This window comes from Acomys russatus, chromosome 21 (assembly GCF_903995435.1).
Source record: "Acomys russatus chromosome 21, mAcoRus1.1, whole genome shotgun sequence".
Taxonomy (NCBI): Eukaryota; Metazoa; Chordata; class Mammalia; order Rodentia; family Muridae; genus Acomys; species Acomys russatus.
In genome coordinates, this window is record NC_067157.1 from 52,902,325 (window position 1) to 52,918,389 (window position 16,065).

The window sequence follows — 16,065 nt, forward strand, 5'->3', positions numbered from 1 at the left end:
TGGGTATCAGTTCCTGCTGGAACCTGGAGCAAGCGGAACCCAGAGCCTCAGCCAGAGCCCAAAGCCTTGAAGCCTTCCCTGGAGCGGTTCTCTCTAGGAGCATCTCGAAGTGGAGCGATGAACAGCCAAACAATACCAAGTCCCAAAAAAGCCCAACCTCCTGTTTTGGGCTCATATATATATATATCTTCTCTCAGAGTCTGTACCAGGATGTTTTTCAGCTGGCAACAACCAAACTCCCTGCCCCCCCCCCCCCACCCCCCATGAAGTGGTTCGACTTCTAAGGGGATAAACATCATTTGCTCTCTCACAAGTCTATTCCCCATCCCACACTTGGGATCAAAACAAAAGCATGTTTATCTCCCCTACACATCTGTCTCCATGGGATGACAGGGATATTCCTCAAGGCTCATTATAGAGATAAATACAAGCACTGGTCTGATGTTATTTGCACAATTAAAATATAATTCAGTGCTTTGTTAAAGTAAAATATCTTAGTAGTAAGGAACTAATCTGATAGGCAGAAATTAAGGATAGACATCTAAAATTTTAAAGTTATCAAGTATGTTTTTTTAGTTTAGTTTTGTTTTGTTTTTTCAAGACAGAGTTTCTCTGTATAGCCTTGGCTGTCCAAGACTCGCTTTGTAGACCAGGCTAGCCTTGAACTCACAGATATCCACCTGCCTCTGTCTCCCTGAGTGCTGAGATTAAAGGCGTTCACCACCAAGCCTGGCTAAACATATGTATATTTTTAAAGATTTATTTATTTATTATTTATACAGTGTTCTGCTTACATGTGTGCATACATGCCAAAAGAGGGCACTAGATCTCTTTATAGATGGTTATGAGCCACCATGTGGTTGCTGGGAATTGAACTCAGGACCTCTGGAAGAGCAAATAGTGCTCTTAACCTTTGAGCCATCTCTCCAGCCTTAAACATATGTATTTTTAATTGACTAAATTTTGGTCATCTCAAGGCATTTTTTTTCTCTGCTCACAGGCTGGGAAGAATGTAGATGTTGATATTTTTATAATATTGATGTGTTCCACTATTTTACATATGCTCCTTCACTTAATACTCAAAACAATATTGTGAAGTAGAAATTTTTTTACCCCCCACTGGGAAATCAAAATGCTTTACAACATTTAGCTGCCGGGAGTAGTGCTGATGCAATGGGGGCACCAGGGTGGCTACATCGGGTGCTTCTGTTTTGTTCTGTGTCCTATTGTGGTTTTCTCAGAAGAGTCAGGGCACTCTGGTAGGACAGCAAAGTCCCTTCTAGAGACTCACACCCTTACCCTCTGCAGAGGTGGGTAACCATTGAGACCCATACTCTTACCCTCTGCAGAAGTGGGCAACCATTATGAGGGTCTCGTGAATATTCTACCAGGCCTTGGAAACCTTCCGAGGTAGTTGCTAACTTGTACTGTTATCTCCTGTCCTGTTTTCTGATCCTGTTTTGAAAAAAACTGGTTGATTAATCACTCACCACCACCACCTCCATCCCCCCCCCCCCAAAAAAAGCCCTTTCCTAAGCAAAGCCTATTTTCCATGCAAAATAAGTCCTCAGTCATTTTCCATTGGTTGCCTACTGATGGGATGTGCCAATCAGCGTCAAGGGAATAAAGCGGATTCCTGTACCTGTTTGGAAGGGAAATGACGTCAGCGGCTTATTCTGCACTCTTCCTGTCCACTCAACAACTGAGCTTCCTGAAGTCTGGGATGGCAGAGAGTTCCTCCCACTGTGACTTTACAGAACAAAACTAAGTATCACACAAAAACCTATTTCAGCTATAAGACGTCCTCCTGAGCCTTCTGCCAGGGAGGGAGGGCCTTGCTCCATCCCAAAAGGAAACATGTTACCTTTGCATTGTAGTAGGCAATTGGTTGATTAGTATCAGGGGTACAGGGCCTGGCTTAGGGTAAGGGGGTGCTGCCCAGCTCTGCCCTCCCCCCGAGTTAAAGCCCCATGCTAGAAAGACCAGAAGAGAGGAGACTGCTCACCATGTTTAAGTGAAACAAGGGGCATATAATGAAGAAGGACATTGAACAAGGAACCCAGGGGCCACAGGGATGGCTGGATAGCTATAATCACTGGCTAATCTTCCATAGGATTGGGGTTCAGTCTCCAGCACCCACATGGTGGCTCATAGTCACCTGTAACTCTTGTTCCAGGTGACCCAACTCCTTCTTCTGACCTCCTTGGGAACCAGGCGTGTACATAGTGTGCATATCTATATGCAGGCAAAACACGCATAAAATAAGGAAATCTAGTATAAAGTACATATAATAATATAATCTAGTATAAATATATACTAACATAAGATAAATCTAACATAAAACATATTTTAAAATATTTTTAAGTTCCATATAGTGGTGGGTACTTTCTCAGGGGTTTAGGCATGCCTGGCTTAGGCCATGGTCACAAGTCAACAGTGAGACGGACCTCTGCTGAACGTTGGTGGCAAAGTTTGTGAATGTCCCTCTGCAGCTCTCAGCAGCAGCAGAGAGGGCATACTCCTTCACATTGCCTGCCTTACTGGCGAGCTAGCTCCAACAAGAGGCTCAGCGTTCTTCCCTCCGATGCGTCCTGCTGATGTATGCCTGTGTGGTAACGGAGCGCAAAGCACGTGTTCCTCACCCCAGACCACGCAGCACTCAGGCTGTCTGACTGAGGAGCTTCAGAGAATTGTCAGAGGAAATCATCTGAGTTCAGGGCTTTCTACCAACTCCGTCATACTAACATTAAGTTAAAGTAATGAAAGAGAGAGTGAGATTTTTTAGGGGTTAGAAGTACCTAGAAAGTTTGTGAGAAAATAAATATTCAACTATATGTGTGTGTTGAAATATATATATATATACACATATAAATACATATATATGTATATATCTATACACACACACACACACATATATATACATATATAAAAAAATTTAACTGGGCACAAACTTTCACTTTTTCATGCTCATAAATTTCCATAATAGAAAGTAGAGTAAATTAATTATGCCTAGTTTCTACTCTTTGGAAGACACTCTTGTGGGGCTGGAAAGATGATCTGCAGTTACGAGCACCTGTTGCTCTTGCAGAGGACCTGGGCCTGGCTCCCCACACCCACATGATGACACAGCCAGCATAAGTCCAGATCCATCAACTCAGTGCCCTCTTCTGACTCTCTTAGGTTCCAAGAACACACATTTATATACACAAAGGCAAACCCTCGTGTGTGTAAAATAAATCTGAATTCTTTTCAAAAAGAAAAACCAAGTAGAATGTACAGTTCTATAAACTAACCACCCATGGCCCATATTTATGTACTAGAAACTAAAACTACTTAGCCCCAGGTTATTTTTTTTTTAAAGATTTATTCATTTATTATCTATACAATGTTCTGCCTGCATGTGTGTCTGCCTGCCAGAAGATGGCACCGCCCCATTCATTACAGATGGTTGTGAGCCACCATGTGGTTGCTGGGAATTGAACTCAGGACCTCTGGAAGAGCAGCCGGTGCTCTTAACCTCTGAGCCATCTCTCCAGCCCTAGCCCCAGGTTATTAAACCCTGCTACCATGGTTCCTTCTGAAACTGCTCAGGATCCATCTTGTGGCCCCATCAACAGCTTGGGTCCAAACCATGTCACTTAGTAGAAAATTTTAAGGAACGTGTGTGAACCGTACGTGGAAACTGAACCTAGAGCTGCTTCCTACTTTTGTAGTGGGAAAGTTAAGACTGCACCGGTGTGTTTGATAAAACACGCCGTGCTGGTGAGGGGCACCAGAAACCTCTGTTCTAGTGGTCTCAACTTTCCTAACGCTGAGACCCCTTAATACAGTTTCTCATGTTGGGGTGACCCCCAACCATAAACTTACTTTGTTGTCGCTTCATCACTGTAATTTTGCTAGTGTTATGCATCGTAATATAAATACCTGATATGCAGATGGTCTCAGGCAACCACATGACAGGGTTTTTCAACCCCACAGAGGAGGCCCACAGGTTGAGAACTGCTGTAATCTAAGTCATCACATGATCTTTCACAAGCATTTCCTCTGTTCCCCTTCGTCTTGTCAGTTCACAGTTGCATCAGTGTGGCAGGAAAAAGAAAACGCAGGTTTCCAGCTCTACTGTCTGAGACCCCAGCATCACCTGAAGGACGTGAGCCTCCTCGCAGGTACCACTTACAGCCCGGAGGAGCTGAGCCTGGTAGGAATATGCCTTGCAGTGTGCCTCAGCTCCCCTAGGTGGCGCCCTTCCAAGGATCACCTAAAGACTCCGGAGTATTTTGTACGGCGTTAAGATGAAGATTTATCATGCTACCCAAGCTTCTGGAAACATGTAATCTTTGACCTGTTTAGCGAAGAGCCCGTAGGTACACAGATTCTGCCTGGGAGCCCCAGCCAGTCCTCCAGCTCTCCACCCAGCCCCATCCAGGAGGCAGGATGAACCAACCAAGACTGGCATGTTTCCAGAAGTGCGCTCAACTGATCTGATCGAGACAGAGCTATGAGCCAGTGTTCTGGAGGGTCTGTTTCTCTTCCCTTGAGCTCCAAATACATGCCTTTACACAGCCGACATGTCCCGTGTCCCTCCCCTCCTGTCCTCTGCAGCGTCTGAGGTCCCAGGCCCCAGGCAAGGCACCGTTTCCTAAATAAGAACAAATCACAAAACTGCAATGCATTCAAGGACCTGGCTGTAATACTCTAAAGTCATGCTGTGGTTACAAGCCTCCGATATTTTGTGCCCTCCTTCAGTGGATGCTTATAGTCACAGATTCTTTACTGAGGAAGAAAAAAAAAAAAAACATAGATTATGACTTACAGGGTGCTTAGAATTTGAAAAGTAAAGGGATAATTATGTCAGATTTCTGAATTCAGTTCCAATGGTGCCTGTGGCTGAGAGTCCAAAGCACGAACTTTTTTTTTTTTTTTTTTTTTTTCTCATTCCATCTCAGCACTTCTGACTTGTCTTGGGGGAAAAAAAAAACAAAACCAAATACATGTAATTTCATCTAAAGGGAAAGTCAATTGTATTCATACTTAATAAGTGACTTAGGAGATTCTAATGAGGGATTGGACTTTATTTTTTTTTAATCAAGACATTAACAAGCGTGAGACTCAAATGTAAACACAGTGTTCCACGATGTGTGTGATGACTGTAAAACAAACATTTTAATCCTTAAAGCACATGAGAACCAAATGTGAGTGTTCGATTTCTCAACAGCCTTTTGGGTATTCAGTGCTACAATTACTCTGTGTGCGGGCACTCGTGTTGGGCTTGCCTTTGCATTTTATTGCTGTAGCATGGCTCCCGTTCATTTTATTACTCGCCTTTGGGTGGCATTTTGAGCTGATAGCTGCATTTCATAACAATAAACTATTTTTAAACTGTTTTTTAAAAAAAATAAATAACCATCTTTCTCCTCCCTCTGAACATGAGCCACAGTAAAAACACCATCCCACGTTAACAGTGTGTGCCACTTGCTGTCTCCAAACCGGGAAATTCATTGCTCTGTTGTTGGTTTGTTGTTCTTTTACGGGCTCCTGGCACTGCCCATGCACTGGGATGTGACCCACAATGAGGCTCAGACTCTCAGCTGGCCTTGTATTAGATTTCCATCGCCTGGTCTATGCCACGACTCAGTTATCCAAGTCACATCCTGGGCCCTGGGCTAAAGCCCACTTGTCAGGGCCAGATGTCAGCCCCAAGAAGCGGACTCATTCGCCTGACTCCCTGTACACACGGCAGCTTTGAAAACACTGTTCCCAGTGCCAGAAAGGGAGACATTGAAGATGTGCATCCGGTTGTCATTAGCTGATGAGGTCAAGGTCTGAGTGACTTACTGAGACCTTCAGTTCTCTTCTCGGTGACCCTACCGTCTGCTTAGTCCTCCATGCAGTGCTGGCCCTTAGGAAAACAAACTGAATCGCTACCAGTCGGTTGCTTTTAAATTGCTAGAGTGAACAAAGAGCATGACAATACTTGAAGACATCCCCCCCTCACCCCCCAAAATCCAACTCAAATCAAAGTAAGTATAGAGTTTATTTTCAACAAATGTCACAGCAGTGTTGGCCTCTTATCACAAAATGTGGAAGTCCACAGACAGGAAAATTTTACCCACAGTCATATAAAAAGGGGGTGGGGCTGGGGAGGGGGTACTGAGAGGTGACAGGAAGTTTGGTATAGTTTGATTACTGTCAATTATTTCCAAGCAACCTAAGTCCCCTCCCCATATTTAGTAAGTTTTAGGAAGTGGATGCTTTGCTCAGCCTCCCACCAAATTACTCATTTCTCATTACTGATTCAATCCAAGTAACAAACCGTGAAACACGAACATAGACACCGGGCTTATTGGGGCGAGCACAGCCAAGACCCCAAGAAGTGACTCCTTGTAAGATGTACTTGTCCTTCTCGAAGCAAACCAGAGGTCCTCCGCTGTCACCCTACATGAGGGAGGGAAGAGTCCACGTAAGAACTGAGCTACACCTTTATACTATGGGATGCCATCTTTGTGTTATCCTTCTGTTGGTATCCTTTCCAGGCCCTAAGTTGGCAAATCCTTTTGGACTGAAAGTCCAGGGGGCAGAGATGGATCATCCCAAGACCACGTTGGTCTTTTTTCTTACCTGGCAGCTGTCGATGCCACCAGCCAAGTGCCCGGCACAAAGCTCCGTGGGTCTGACTCTGCCGTTGAGGTACTCAAAGCGGTTACACACCTTGTTCTCAATCACAGGCAGCTGAGCCTCCTTGAGTCGGCCAGCACCAAAAGTCCCTGTGATGAACAGCGAAGATGTGGTTAAAAATCCCAATACAGGGTCCCGGGGAAACTTCCAGAATAGACAGAGCGGCAGTTACAGATCTCTCCTTTGTGTGGCTGGATGGCACAAGGAAGCGCCGTTAACACTTTCCAGCCCTTATTAAAGTTGTAAACGTCATACCAGATGTTAACATGATTCCCAAGACCTGTTGTGTCACTCACCACTTCTTCATGGTGTTTGGGGTTTTTTCCTGTTTGTCCGTGTATTATTTTCCAGTTTAAAACCAAGTAAATACATTTACTATACATGGGACTTTTTAAATTCAATTGCTACTATGGTTGTGTATTCTTTTTTCAGGCTTTTTATACTTTATTCACCACCTGTATAATGTTGTCCCATTTCAAATCCTGTCCCCCCATCCCCCTGCTCATTATAGCATAAGGAGGGGTGTCAGGGGGTCAGGGTGGGGTGGGGTAGGGGGTTGTTGGGGGGGTGGTAGACCAGAGAACAGCTTCAGGTGTCATCCCTCAGTACTGTCCACCTTCCTTGTGAAAATGGTCTCTCTCTGGCCTAGAACTCAGCATGTCAGCAAGCCCTAGGGATTGCCCCTCTCATCTCCCAGCACAGGGATTACATTGTGGGCTACCATGTCCACATTACTCCCACATGGGTTCTGGGGACCAAATGCTGTTTTCCAGATGGACATGAACCCAAGATTTCTCCATGTTTCCATGAGAAATTCCATTTTCCAATTGGCAAGCCTCACTTGCAAGGTGAGCACTGTACCAGTTGAGTTATCTCTCCAGTTCCACAAAAATACTCTGTGTGTGTGTGTGTGTGTGTTTATATGCAAGTGTGTGTGCATGTATGTGAAGGTAAATCTTATGTGTGATTCCTTGGGATGTTAGCTTTATTACATTTTATTTTTATTTTATTTTATTTTATTGAGATAGGGTCTCTCACTGACCTGGAACCTGCTCTGGGGGCTCTTCTGGGTGGCCAGTGAGTCCTAGGAACCTGCATGATCCCACCCACTAGAACTGATATTACAAATACACATACAAATACATCCAGCCAGGTCTGTACTTATGGGCCTGGGGATGCAGATGGGGTCTTCGCGCTACATGGCGAACACTTTACCAGCTGCACCATCTCCCCAGCCCACCCCGAGGACGTTGTCACAAAGCCACAGTCTCCCTGGGAGCTTGATGGAGAGTGGTTGTGTAATGATCACAGGGCTTCCTTTAGCTGTGAGGGAAATGTTTTAGAAACGTGAAAATGGTTGCACAACGCTGTAAATAAAGTACAGGCATTTCAAGCAGTCCATTTTATATGGTGTGTATTTATGGCATCTTCAAACCCATAAAAAATAACTACCTTTTACTAAGAACTAACTGTTCCAGAATGACCCGGTGGCATAAAATAATTTCATTTACTTCTGGCACTGGTTCCAGGAAGCAGGCATTCTCTGATCCCTGATACGCGCAGGTAAGGAAAGTGAACCTTGTGTGGTCATAGAGCTTACCTTGAACTTGGGGCTGTGAGGCCAGTGCCCACATATTTCTTTACCATGCTCTCTGGCCCCCTCTCTGCTCACAAAGGCTCTCCATCTCTATGCCTATGGTTTATTTTCATTCCATGATATTTTCTTGCCTAAATTCTCAGAGGTAATACACACATATTTATTCTCAAATTATTTTCTGGGTAGAAATGACAGTCCAGAAAACATTAGTTCTTAACACCCTTCTGAGTGTCTGCACAGGACTACTATTAAAGTATTGTGACTTTTTACAAATTAGCTAATGTAATAGGTGTTAATCATTCTGGTTCATTTTCTAATTTATATTTCTTTGACAATTAGGGAAAGGGAGCATCAGGCTGCTGCTGAGCTGGGTGTGGTAGCGCATGCCTTTAATTCCAGCACTCGGGAGGCAGAGGCAGGCAGATCACTGTGTGTTCGAGGCTAGCCTGGTCTACAAAGTGAGTCCAGGACAGCCAAGGCTACACAGAGAAACCTTGTCTCGAAAAACAAAAACAAAAACAAAAACAGGCTTCTGCTCTTATGTGCCAGGCTGAGTCAGAACACTTGCAGATCCACCAGAGGAAATGCTATTGTCTACACCGACCTTTGTAGGACTTCTCAGTGATCCTGCTGAGAACCCAGCTTTCTGGTTTAAGAGCCCCACTTTCTCCAGAGTTTTGTAGCATGCCTCAGCTTTGCTAGCACAGAACAGCCAAGACACTTTGGCTCAACTTGTCATGGGTTCAGAAAATGTGTCATCTGTCTGGTGATTACAGGGGCTAGAAAAGATGTGTCTCAAGATCATGGGACCAGATGGGACGGTGGGCATTGCCTGAACCAAGCTCAGGAGTGGAGGCAGCACCCTTCTCAAAATATTTGCCTGGAAGTGAGTGTCACTCACTACTCCTGTTCAGTTTCTGAGCCCTGAAAACACAACCTCTGGGTGTCAGTACATTCCCCTGTTCTATGAAGATATGCTGCCATCAGGTGGCAAAAGGAGAGAAAGCATTTCTGGGGACTTGACGATTTGTAAGTGGCCTAGTGGCAAAAGCTCAGCTGAGGGTGAGGGGGTTGGGGAGACACTAGGCTAAGTCTATTGGTAGCAGGACCCCCTGAAAATCCAAAATCCAAGACAACAGCAGAGGGCCAACCTGGATGAGTCCTCAGCCTCAACACCAGCTCAGCATTGAAATGTGAAAACTTGAGCAAGTCCAGGGCATGAAGTGAAGAGGGAGAATTTCAGCCTAAGAAGCTAAGAACACCGACTGATTTGGCGTCATTATTGACATGGAGAAAAGCTGATAAGCAAGGTAGAATTATGTGACTTATCTCAGTCCAGTTACTATTCAGAAATCTATGGCAGGGTGGGAAGAAAAGGCTTGGGGGAACAGGCATGGCTGAGTAGGACACTTTGGTGATGTGATGATAGCAGTAGTGATGGTGGGCGTGATGCTAGTGATAGTGATGACTGTGATGGCGGTACTGATGGTGAGGTGGAGATGGTGATGATGCTGATGATGGTGATGGGCAGCCGGACTGTGGTGATCCTAGTAGTGGTGCTGATAGTAATGATGGTACTGATGAGGAAGTAGGGATGTTGATGTGGTGGTGGTGGTGGTGGCAGCAGTGATAATTGTAGTGTGGTGCTGATGTGGAGGTGGGGATGGGGATGGTTGTGCTGGTGGTAATAGTGATGGCGATGATGGAGATGACGCTGAGGCAAAGATACTGATGATGATGGTGATGGTGACAGTGATGATCACATATTAATTATACCATGATTTTAGTACCCACAATGACCTTATAACGTAGTACAGCAGATGGAGACAGTTAAAAGAAGTTAACTAACTTCCCAATGTCACAAGGAAGATGGCTGAGCTGCAACTAATTTCCAGATACTTAGGAGTTTGGGCTCATTGTTAGCCAAGCTACTTTTCTTATGTCTTTGAGCAAAGACCCGATCAGAAAAGAGGGATATTTCTTTTGGTTTACAGCTTCAAGGTAGTCTAGCATGGCACGGTGCCCATTGGGTTTCCCTCTTTACCCTTTCATTTAATCTAGCTTCTAGCTATGGAAGATCTTCCCTCCTCTGTTAACCAGCGCCCCTCCACACACACACACACCCAGAAATGCCCTCAGATATATGCCAGGGTTGTGTCTCCTAAGTCTAGTCCAGTTGACAATGAAGTTCAATCACAAAGATGTGTTTAGTTTTTGTTTGTTTGTTTGTTTGTTTTTTCTGGCTCCTTGGAAGCCTTTCACCCAACATGGCATGTGCCTGCTGAGGGGTCAACTTTTTGTTCCTTCTGAGCATGCATGCGTGGGCCTTGCCCCCAGCTCTACAGCTGACCATGTGGAATAGGTCTGAGCTAGGCGTAGCTCCTGTCCAAAGCCTGAGCTTTCCAAGCTAGGCGGGTAATCATTCCCGTTGACAGAGCCAAAATTAACACAACATCTGCAGCCACAAGGAAGGCAATCCCCTGTGTGACCAGGATGACACTCACATGGTGACTGGACAGAGCCTGGGGCCTGGGCCATCTCAAAAGCCAAATGACTTCCTAAATCCCTAGGAATTTCCCTAGTGAATTGCTTAATTCAACTTGCGCTAATTGCAAAGACTACAAAGAGGAGTCTCTTTGAATACGACTGTGCTCCATCTTCAAGAACAGCATCGATGAGGTACGAAACACACATGACACTTCGCTAGCTTTCTCACTGTTTCTCCCACCGCAGCCCTACAGCATGCTCTCTCAGGCTAGGAAACAGAGCAGTGGGACTTCCCTAATTGTCCACAGCTGCTGGGCGGGACCGTGGGCTCCTCTCGGGGTCTCTGCAGCCAGCAGCAGGCAGGTTGCTCCTGCTTCTTACAACAGGTCTCTGAGCATCAAGCTCTTCCTCTGCACAAAGGAGCAATACCCCTCTCCTATGAGTAAGCCAATTTTTAAAAATGCAAATCACACCTACTAACAACCTAGCAGTTCCATGCGGTGAAGATGGGGGGGTGGGCGAGGGGGTGGGGGGGCAGGGGGGGAAGGCAGCACCAGTTACCAAGGTTCCCTTCCAGGACCCCAGTGCTGCAGATCGGAAGGGTGGAAAGGGGAGACCGGAAATGGGTGAAATAGGAAAAGTCAAGATTGGAATGATCTAGACTGAACGTTCTGGTTGTGTGCTTGTTGTTCTTAAGCCACAAAAGAATTTTCCTTTGACAGAAGGACTTCTCCAGAGGACAGAGCCAGCATACTCAGCACTCCAGAGAGGGAGGCCATGCTTCTAAGGTAATCTTACTGTTCCCACAGCCCAGGAGTGATGCTTGTTAGGCATATGCAAAGAGAGAAGGGGGGTCCCCAGTCAAGGATAGCTTGGGACAGTGGAGCTTGCATAAAAGATTCTTCCTACTCCCTACCCCATCAACTGTTCAAGGACACCTGGGACATTTCTCTCCCTTCCCGGCTGTCAGCTGGTCCCCTTCTTAACAGGCTCCCACACATATTAAGTATGTATTTGGGAAAATGACTAGCTATAATTTTTGTTGTTATTGTGTTGCACCATAATTGAGAGCTCAAAATAGTAAAGCCATGGGAGCAGTGCAGGCTGATCTCGGTGGGTTATGCATGCTCTCTCCCCTGAGGAAAAGGCACTCATATTGCAACCGCAGGCCAAAGGACTCTAAGGAACAGTCCCCTCGTCTCTTCCTCCTGTCTTGGTGATCGTTTATGGGGATGAGGCAACTGCCCAGACAAATCCAGCAAAGGGCTGGACCACATCCATACACACAGGGCTTTATAGAACTCGCTCCAAATTGTTCCTTTTGGCATATAGTCTGTGGCCAAGGCCAGCCCATCTCACCTTTAGTGTCTCCCCAGCCAGTGATGTAACACAGTGTCCGGTCGGCAACCACGTAATTTGGAGACGGCAGACAGGCTGGAATGACTTTGTCTGTGATGGCGGCAGGCCTGAAAGGAAAGCACCAAATGTTAACATCAACTAATCTGCTAGAGGCCACCACCCTCCACCTGCAGATCACCCACAGCCAGGTGTGCCTGCCTCAGCATCCAGGCACTCTCTGCGCTGGTATTTCTTTACTTCATTGACGTAGAACAGTATAGAAAGCCCTTCATTGTGGAAGTGCCCCTACAGCCCCTAAACAATCAACTGTATGGGAGGGGGTGTGTGTTGATGTACACATGTCCAGAAGAACCAAATGTGCACTTATGCATATGTATGAGGAGGCCAGAGGCCAGAAGGCATCAAGTGTCTTCTTCAATTGCTCATCATCTTAGTTTTGGAGGCAGGGTCTCTCACTGAGCCCAGAGTACACTGAGTTGGAGAGACTGGCCAGCCAGTGAGCTCTGGGAGGGCGGCGGGGATCTTCCTGTCTCTGCCCCACCAGTGCTGGATGCTCACCTTCATGCCAAGCTTTTAGTGTGAGGCTGGGGATTTGAACTTGGGTCCCTATGCTTGCATGAAGCAAGTGCTTTACTGACCGAGCCCTTTCCTCAGCCCTGCCCTACGGGTTGTGATTTGCTATTCAATGGAAGAGGGTGCTATTCTGCAGGTGGGCCGTCTAGATGCCACCCTGCTACGCTGAGACCAGAAGGTGTTTGTCCACTTTTCTGGGTCCCAAGTCTTCTCATCAGTTAAATGCTAAAGTGGTTGTAAGACTCTGGGCAAATGGTGCACACCCAGCCCCAGCCTCTCACGGGAATGTCATCAGGGGTTCCTTTATGGCACACCAAAGACCTTAAGCCCTCAGGCTGTGGGGTGTGGAGACCATACAATAAACCCCAAAATGTGTTAGGCTGTCAGAGAACAGGGCCTCGTCCCCCCCCCCCGTTTTTTTAAATTACTTGTTCAAGCCATTAGGTCACACTGAGAAGACCACAAGGACAGGAAGGAGGTCTTGTGTTTGCTCATTTACTGAGGGGCAAGGGAAGGTTCTGGGGGACATGGGAGAGGTCAGCTGACTTGTAGAGTAACACCCCTTCTTTCCTTCAAATGCATCAAAACACCCCAAGAGGTCACCTCTCAGTTTATAGCCTGGGTTTGAGACCAGACCTCCATCCAGGGCATGCTCTGGCTGGACCAGCCGCCCTGGTCACTGCCAGAGTCATCTCCCTGTCATCTGGAACCCATCAGGCACGGCTAATGAGCCCCGTTGCCTATCCCGAACGTCTGTTTCTCAAAATAGCTGACCGTTTGTGAGCCACGTCCACGGAGATGGACCTGTTTCCAAGCATCTCTAACTCTGTGGAACAATCCTAATTATCCAGGGTCAGGCTTAAAAACAAAACAAAACACATGTCTTAGCAGGGGAAATGGGGCCAAAGGGGAAAACAGGAAGAGAACCTGTGTTTGCAAAATGTTCCTACTTCATTCTGCTCTCTCCTATGTTGGTATGGTTGGTATTTTTTTTAAATACACGTGTATGAGTGGGATGCCAATAGAGGCCAAAAGAGGGTGTTAGAACCCTCGGAGCTGAAATTACAGGTGGTCGTGATTCACTTGGTATGGATGCTGGGAACAAAACACTAGTCCTCTGAAAAAGCAGCAAACGCTCCTAACCGCTGAGCCATCTCTCGAGCCCCCTTCCCCCATATTTGTGGAGGTATATTCCTGCTATTGTTTTGGTTTTGAGTTTGGGGTGTTTTGTTTTGTTTTGTTCTGTGCTGGGGAGGATAAAGTTTTCTCTCTATAGCCCTGGCTTTCCTGGAACTCACGCTGTAGACCAGGCTAGCCTTGAACTCACAGAGATCCACCTGCCCCTGCCTCCCAAGAGCTGAGATCAAAGGCGTGCGCCACCATGCTGGGCACACGTTTGTAGTTTTCAAAAGTGCTTTGAAATGCATTATCTCAGTTGATTCTCTCAACACATTACATTAAGAGGAGCTTTGTCAGCCTGGAGCGACTGACAGTGAGTGTATATTAGCTTGTGAATGAGGTTAGGGAGACACAGAGGTGATTCGGCATCTTGTATTTTAACTCTCTCCACGTGAGGAAAGTGAGTCCCGAGTCATGTTTTAGGTATGTATCTTGGGTATACAGAACTGGCCTGAATCCTGGTTCTCTGATGAAATTTACCACACACGCACACACACACACACACACACACACACACACACACACACACACACACACACTTTTTTAACTTCCATGCTTTTGCATTCTAGGTGTCACTCCCCAACCCCACGTATGATGGAGATAAAACGTAAGACTCTGCCACTGCCCTCCCTCAACTTGGGACACAAACCCAGGGGCACCCCATACCGTCTTAGCTTCAGCAGAGCAATGTCAGCTCGGGTGGGCTCCGTGATCAGCTTGGCTACTTCTATTTGCTGAACATCTGACCCACCGATATCTTCTTCGTGCGCACCCAGGACAACCTTGTAGAATGCAGCTCTGGAAGATCTGGAAAAGACAGTGACATCAGAAGCAAAACAGCCCACACCCTTCCCTGGTGCCTTCCTGTGCCATACACGTCACAAGGCATCCCAGCACATGTAGCTACCAGAATCTGTGACTCCTGGGTGGCAAGAGACAAAAGTCTAGAGTTGTCTGACCCTGAAATGTTCTTGACCTTAAGAGGACCAATGCCTGCCACTGAGTAGATCTGTTTCTCCAGACCCCGGACATACTGTGAGTCTTCTGCAGATTTTCTCTAGAACTGTTTCTCTCTCTCCCAGTTGTCCCAGTGGCTCTGCTGTGGAGTTATGCATATATACTCCTGGGTCCTTTATGTCACTACCACAGAAGGCAGGCGGGGGGGGGGGTCGTGGAAGGGGACGAGGGAGGAAGGGGAGAAGAGGGGGTCAGTCTTTAGAAGGAAACCCCAATGCCAATTACCCATGGAACGTACTTCTCCAAGCAGTGAGCAGCAGTGAGCACCCACTCCGGGGATATTAAAGTACCTCCGCAGAAGTGCTGTCCACCAAACCTGGAGGGGAGGGGGCGAGCAAGAACTTCCATTTAGGATACATGTTTTGTTCCATTCAATTGCACAGAAAATCAGAAAGACACATTCATTCACTCTTTACTGTTTCTATTCCCAACAGAAAGGGCTGACAGCCCATGTGCAGGATGGTAGGGACACTGTACCATCTATCTATACCATTCTTAAGATATCTGGGAGAACAGTTGAGTGGAGAGTGTGATATGACTTTCTCACGTACTATGGTGCCTCACATTTGACCATGTCCCCTGGAGGGGGAGACCTGGTGGCACTCAGAGGAAGGACAGCAGGTAGCCAAGAAGAGACTTGATACCCTATGAGAATATATAGGGGGAGGTAATCCCCCTCAGGAACAGTCATAGGGGAGGGGAATAATGGGAAAATGGGGGGGGGGAGGAATGGGAGGATAGAAGGAATGGGATAAACATTGAGATGTAACAAAAATAAATTAATAAAAAAAAAAGGAAAAAAAATAAAAAAAACAAAAAACAAAACAAAACAAAAAAAGATATCTGGGAGAGCCTTGGATGCCACCTGTCCATGGAGCAGAGGCAGTGGCTCCAGCATGAAGTCCTGTGCCTGTACTGTGACCTGTTAGCTCCGGACCCCAATGTAAACCACCAGTCAGAACCTGCCCTTGAGGCTGCTTTTATCTCTTATTGGCTAGGGATTTGCAAAAGGTCTTCATGACACTTCCTTTGAGGATCCAAATGTGGCCCCAGTAGCAGTAATTCAGACAAATGATGTCACCAACTCCCAACCAGGGTGTAATGCCGAGAATGCAAACAGCTTAGTATGTAGCATCAGGTCAGCTAAAACAAAACAAAACAAAACAAACAAACAAACA

At 46.3% G+C, this 16,065-nt stretch overlaps 2 protein-coding genes across 2 annotated transcripts in view; one reads left to right on the forward strand and one right to left on the reverse strand.

The window, feature by feature from the left end:
• Slc22a3 (solute carrier family 22 member 3) overlaps window positions 1-4,127 on the forward strand; it is a 93,711-nt gene extending 89,584 nt beyond the window's left edge. The window contains exon 11 of the mRNA XM_051164178.1: window positions 4,067-4,127. Within this exon, the coding sequence (XP_051020135.1) occupies window positions 4,067-4,127 (61 nt within the window). The remainder of the gene's footprint in view (window positions 1-4,066) is intronic.
• A 1,888-nt stretch (window positions 4,128-6,015) lies between these two features.
• Window positions 6,016-16,065, reverse strand: part of Plg (plasminogen) — a 48,848-nt gene continuing 38,798 nt past the window's right edge. The window contains exons 15-19 of the mRNA XM_051164242.1: window positions 15,126-15,203; window positions 14,537-14,677; window positions 12,119-12,225; window positions 6,619-6,764; window positions 6,016-6,435 (exon numbers count right to left, since the gene is read on the reverse strand). Of these exons, the coding sequence (XP_051020199.1) occupies window positions 6,274-6,435; window positions 6,619-6,764; window positions 12,119-12,225; window positions 14,537-14,677; window positions 15,126-15,203 (634 nt within the window). The 3' untranslated portion in view covers window positions 6,016-6,273. The remainder of the gene's footprint in view (window positions 6,436-6,618; window positions 6,765-12,118; window positions 12,226-14,536; window positions 14,678-15,125; window positions 15,204-16,065) is intronic.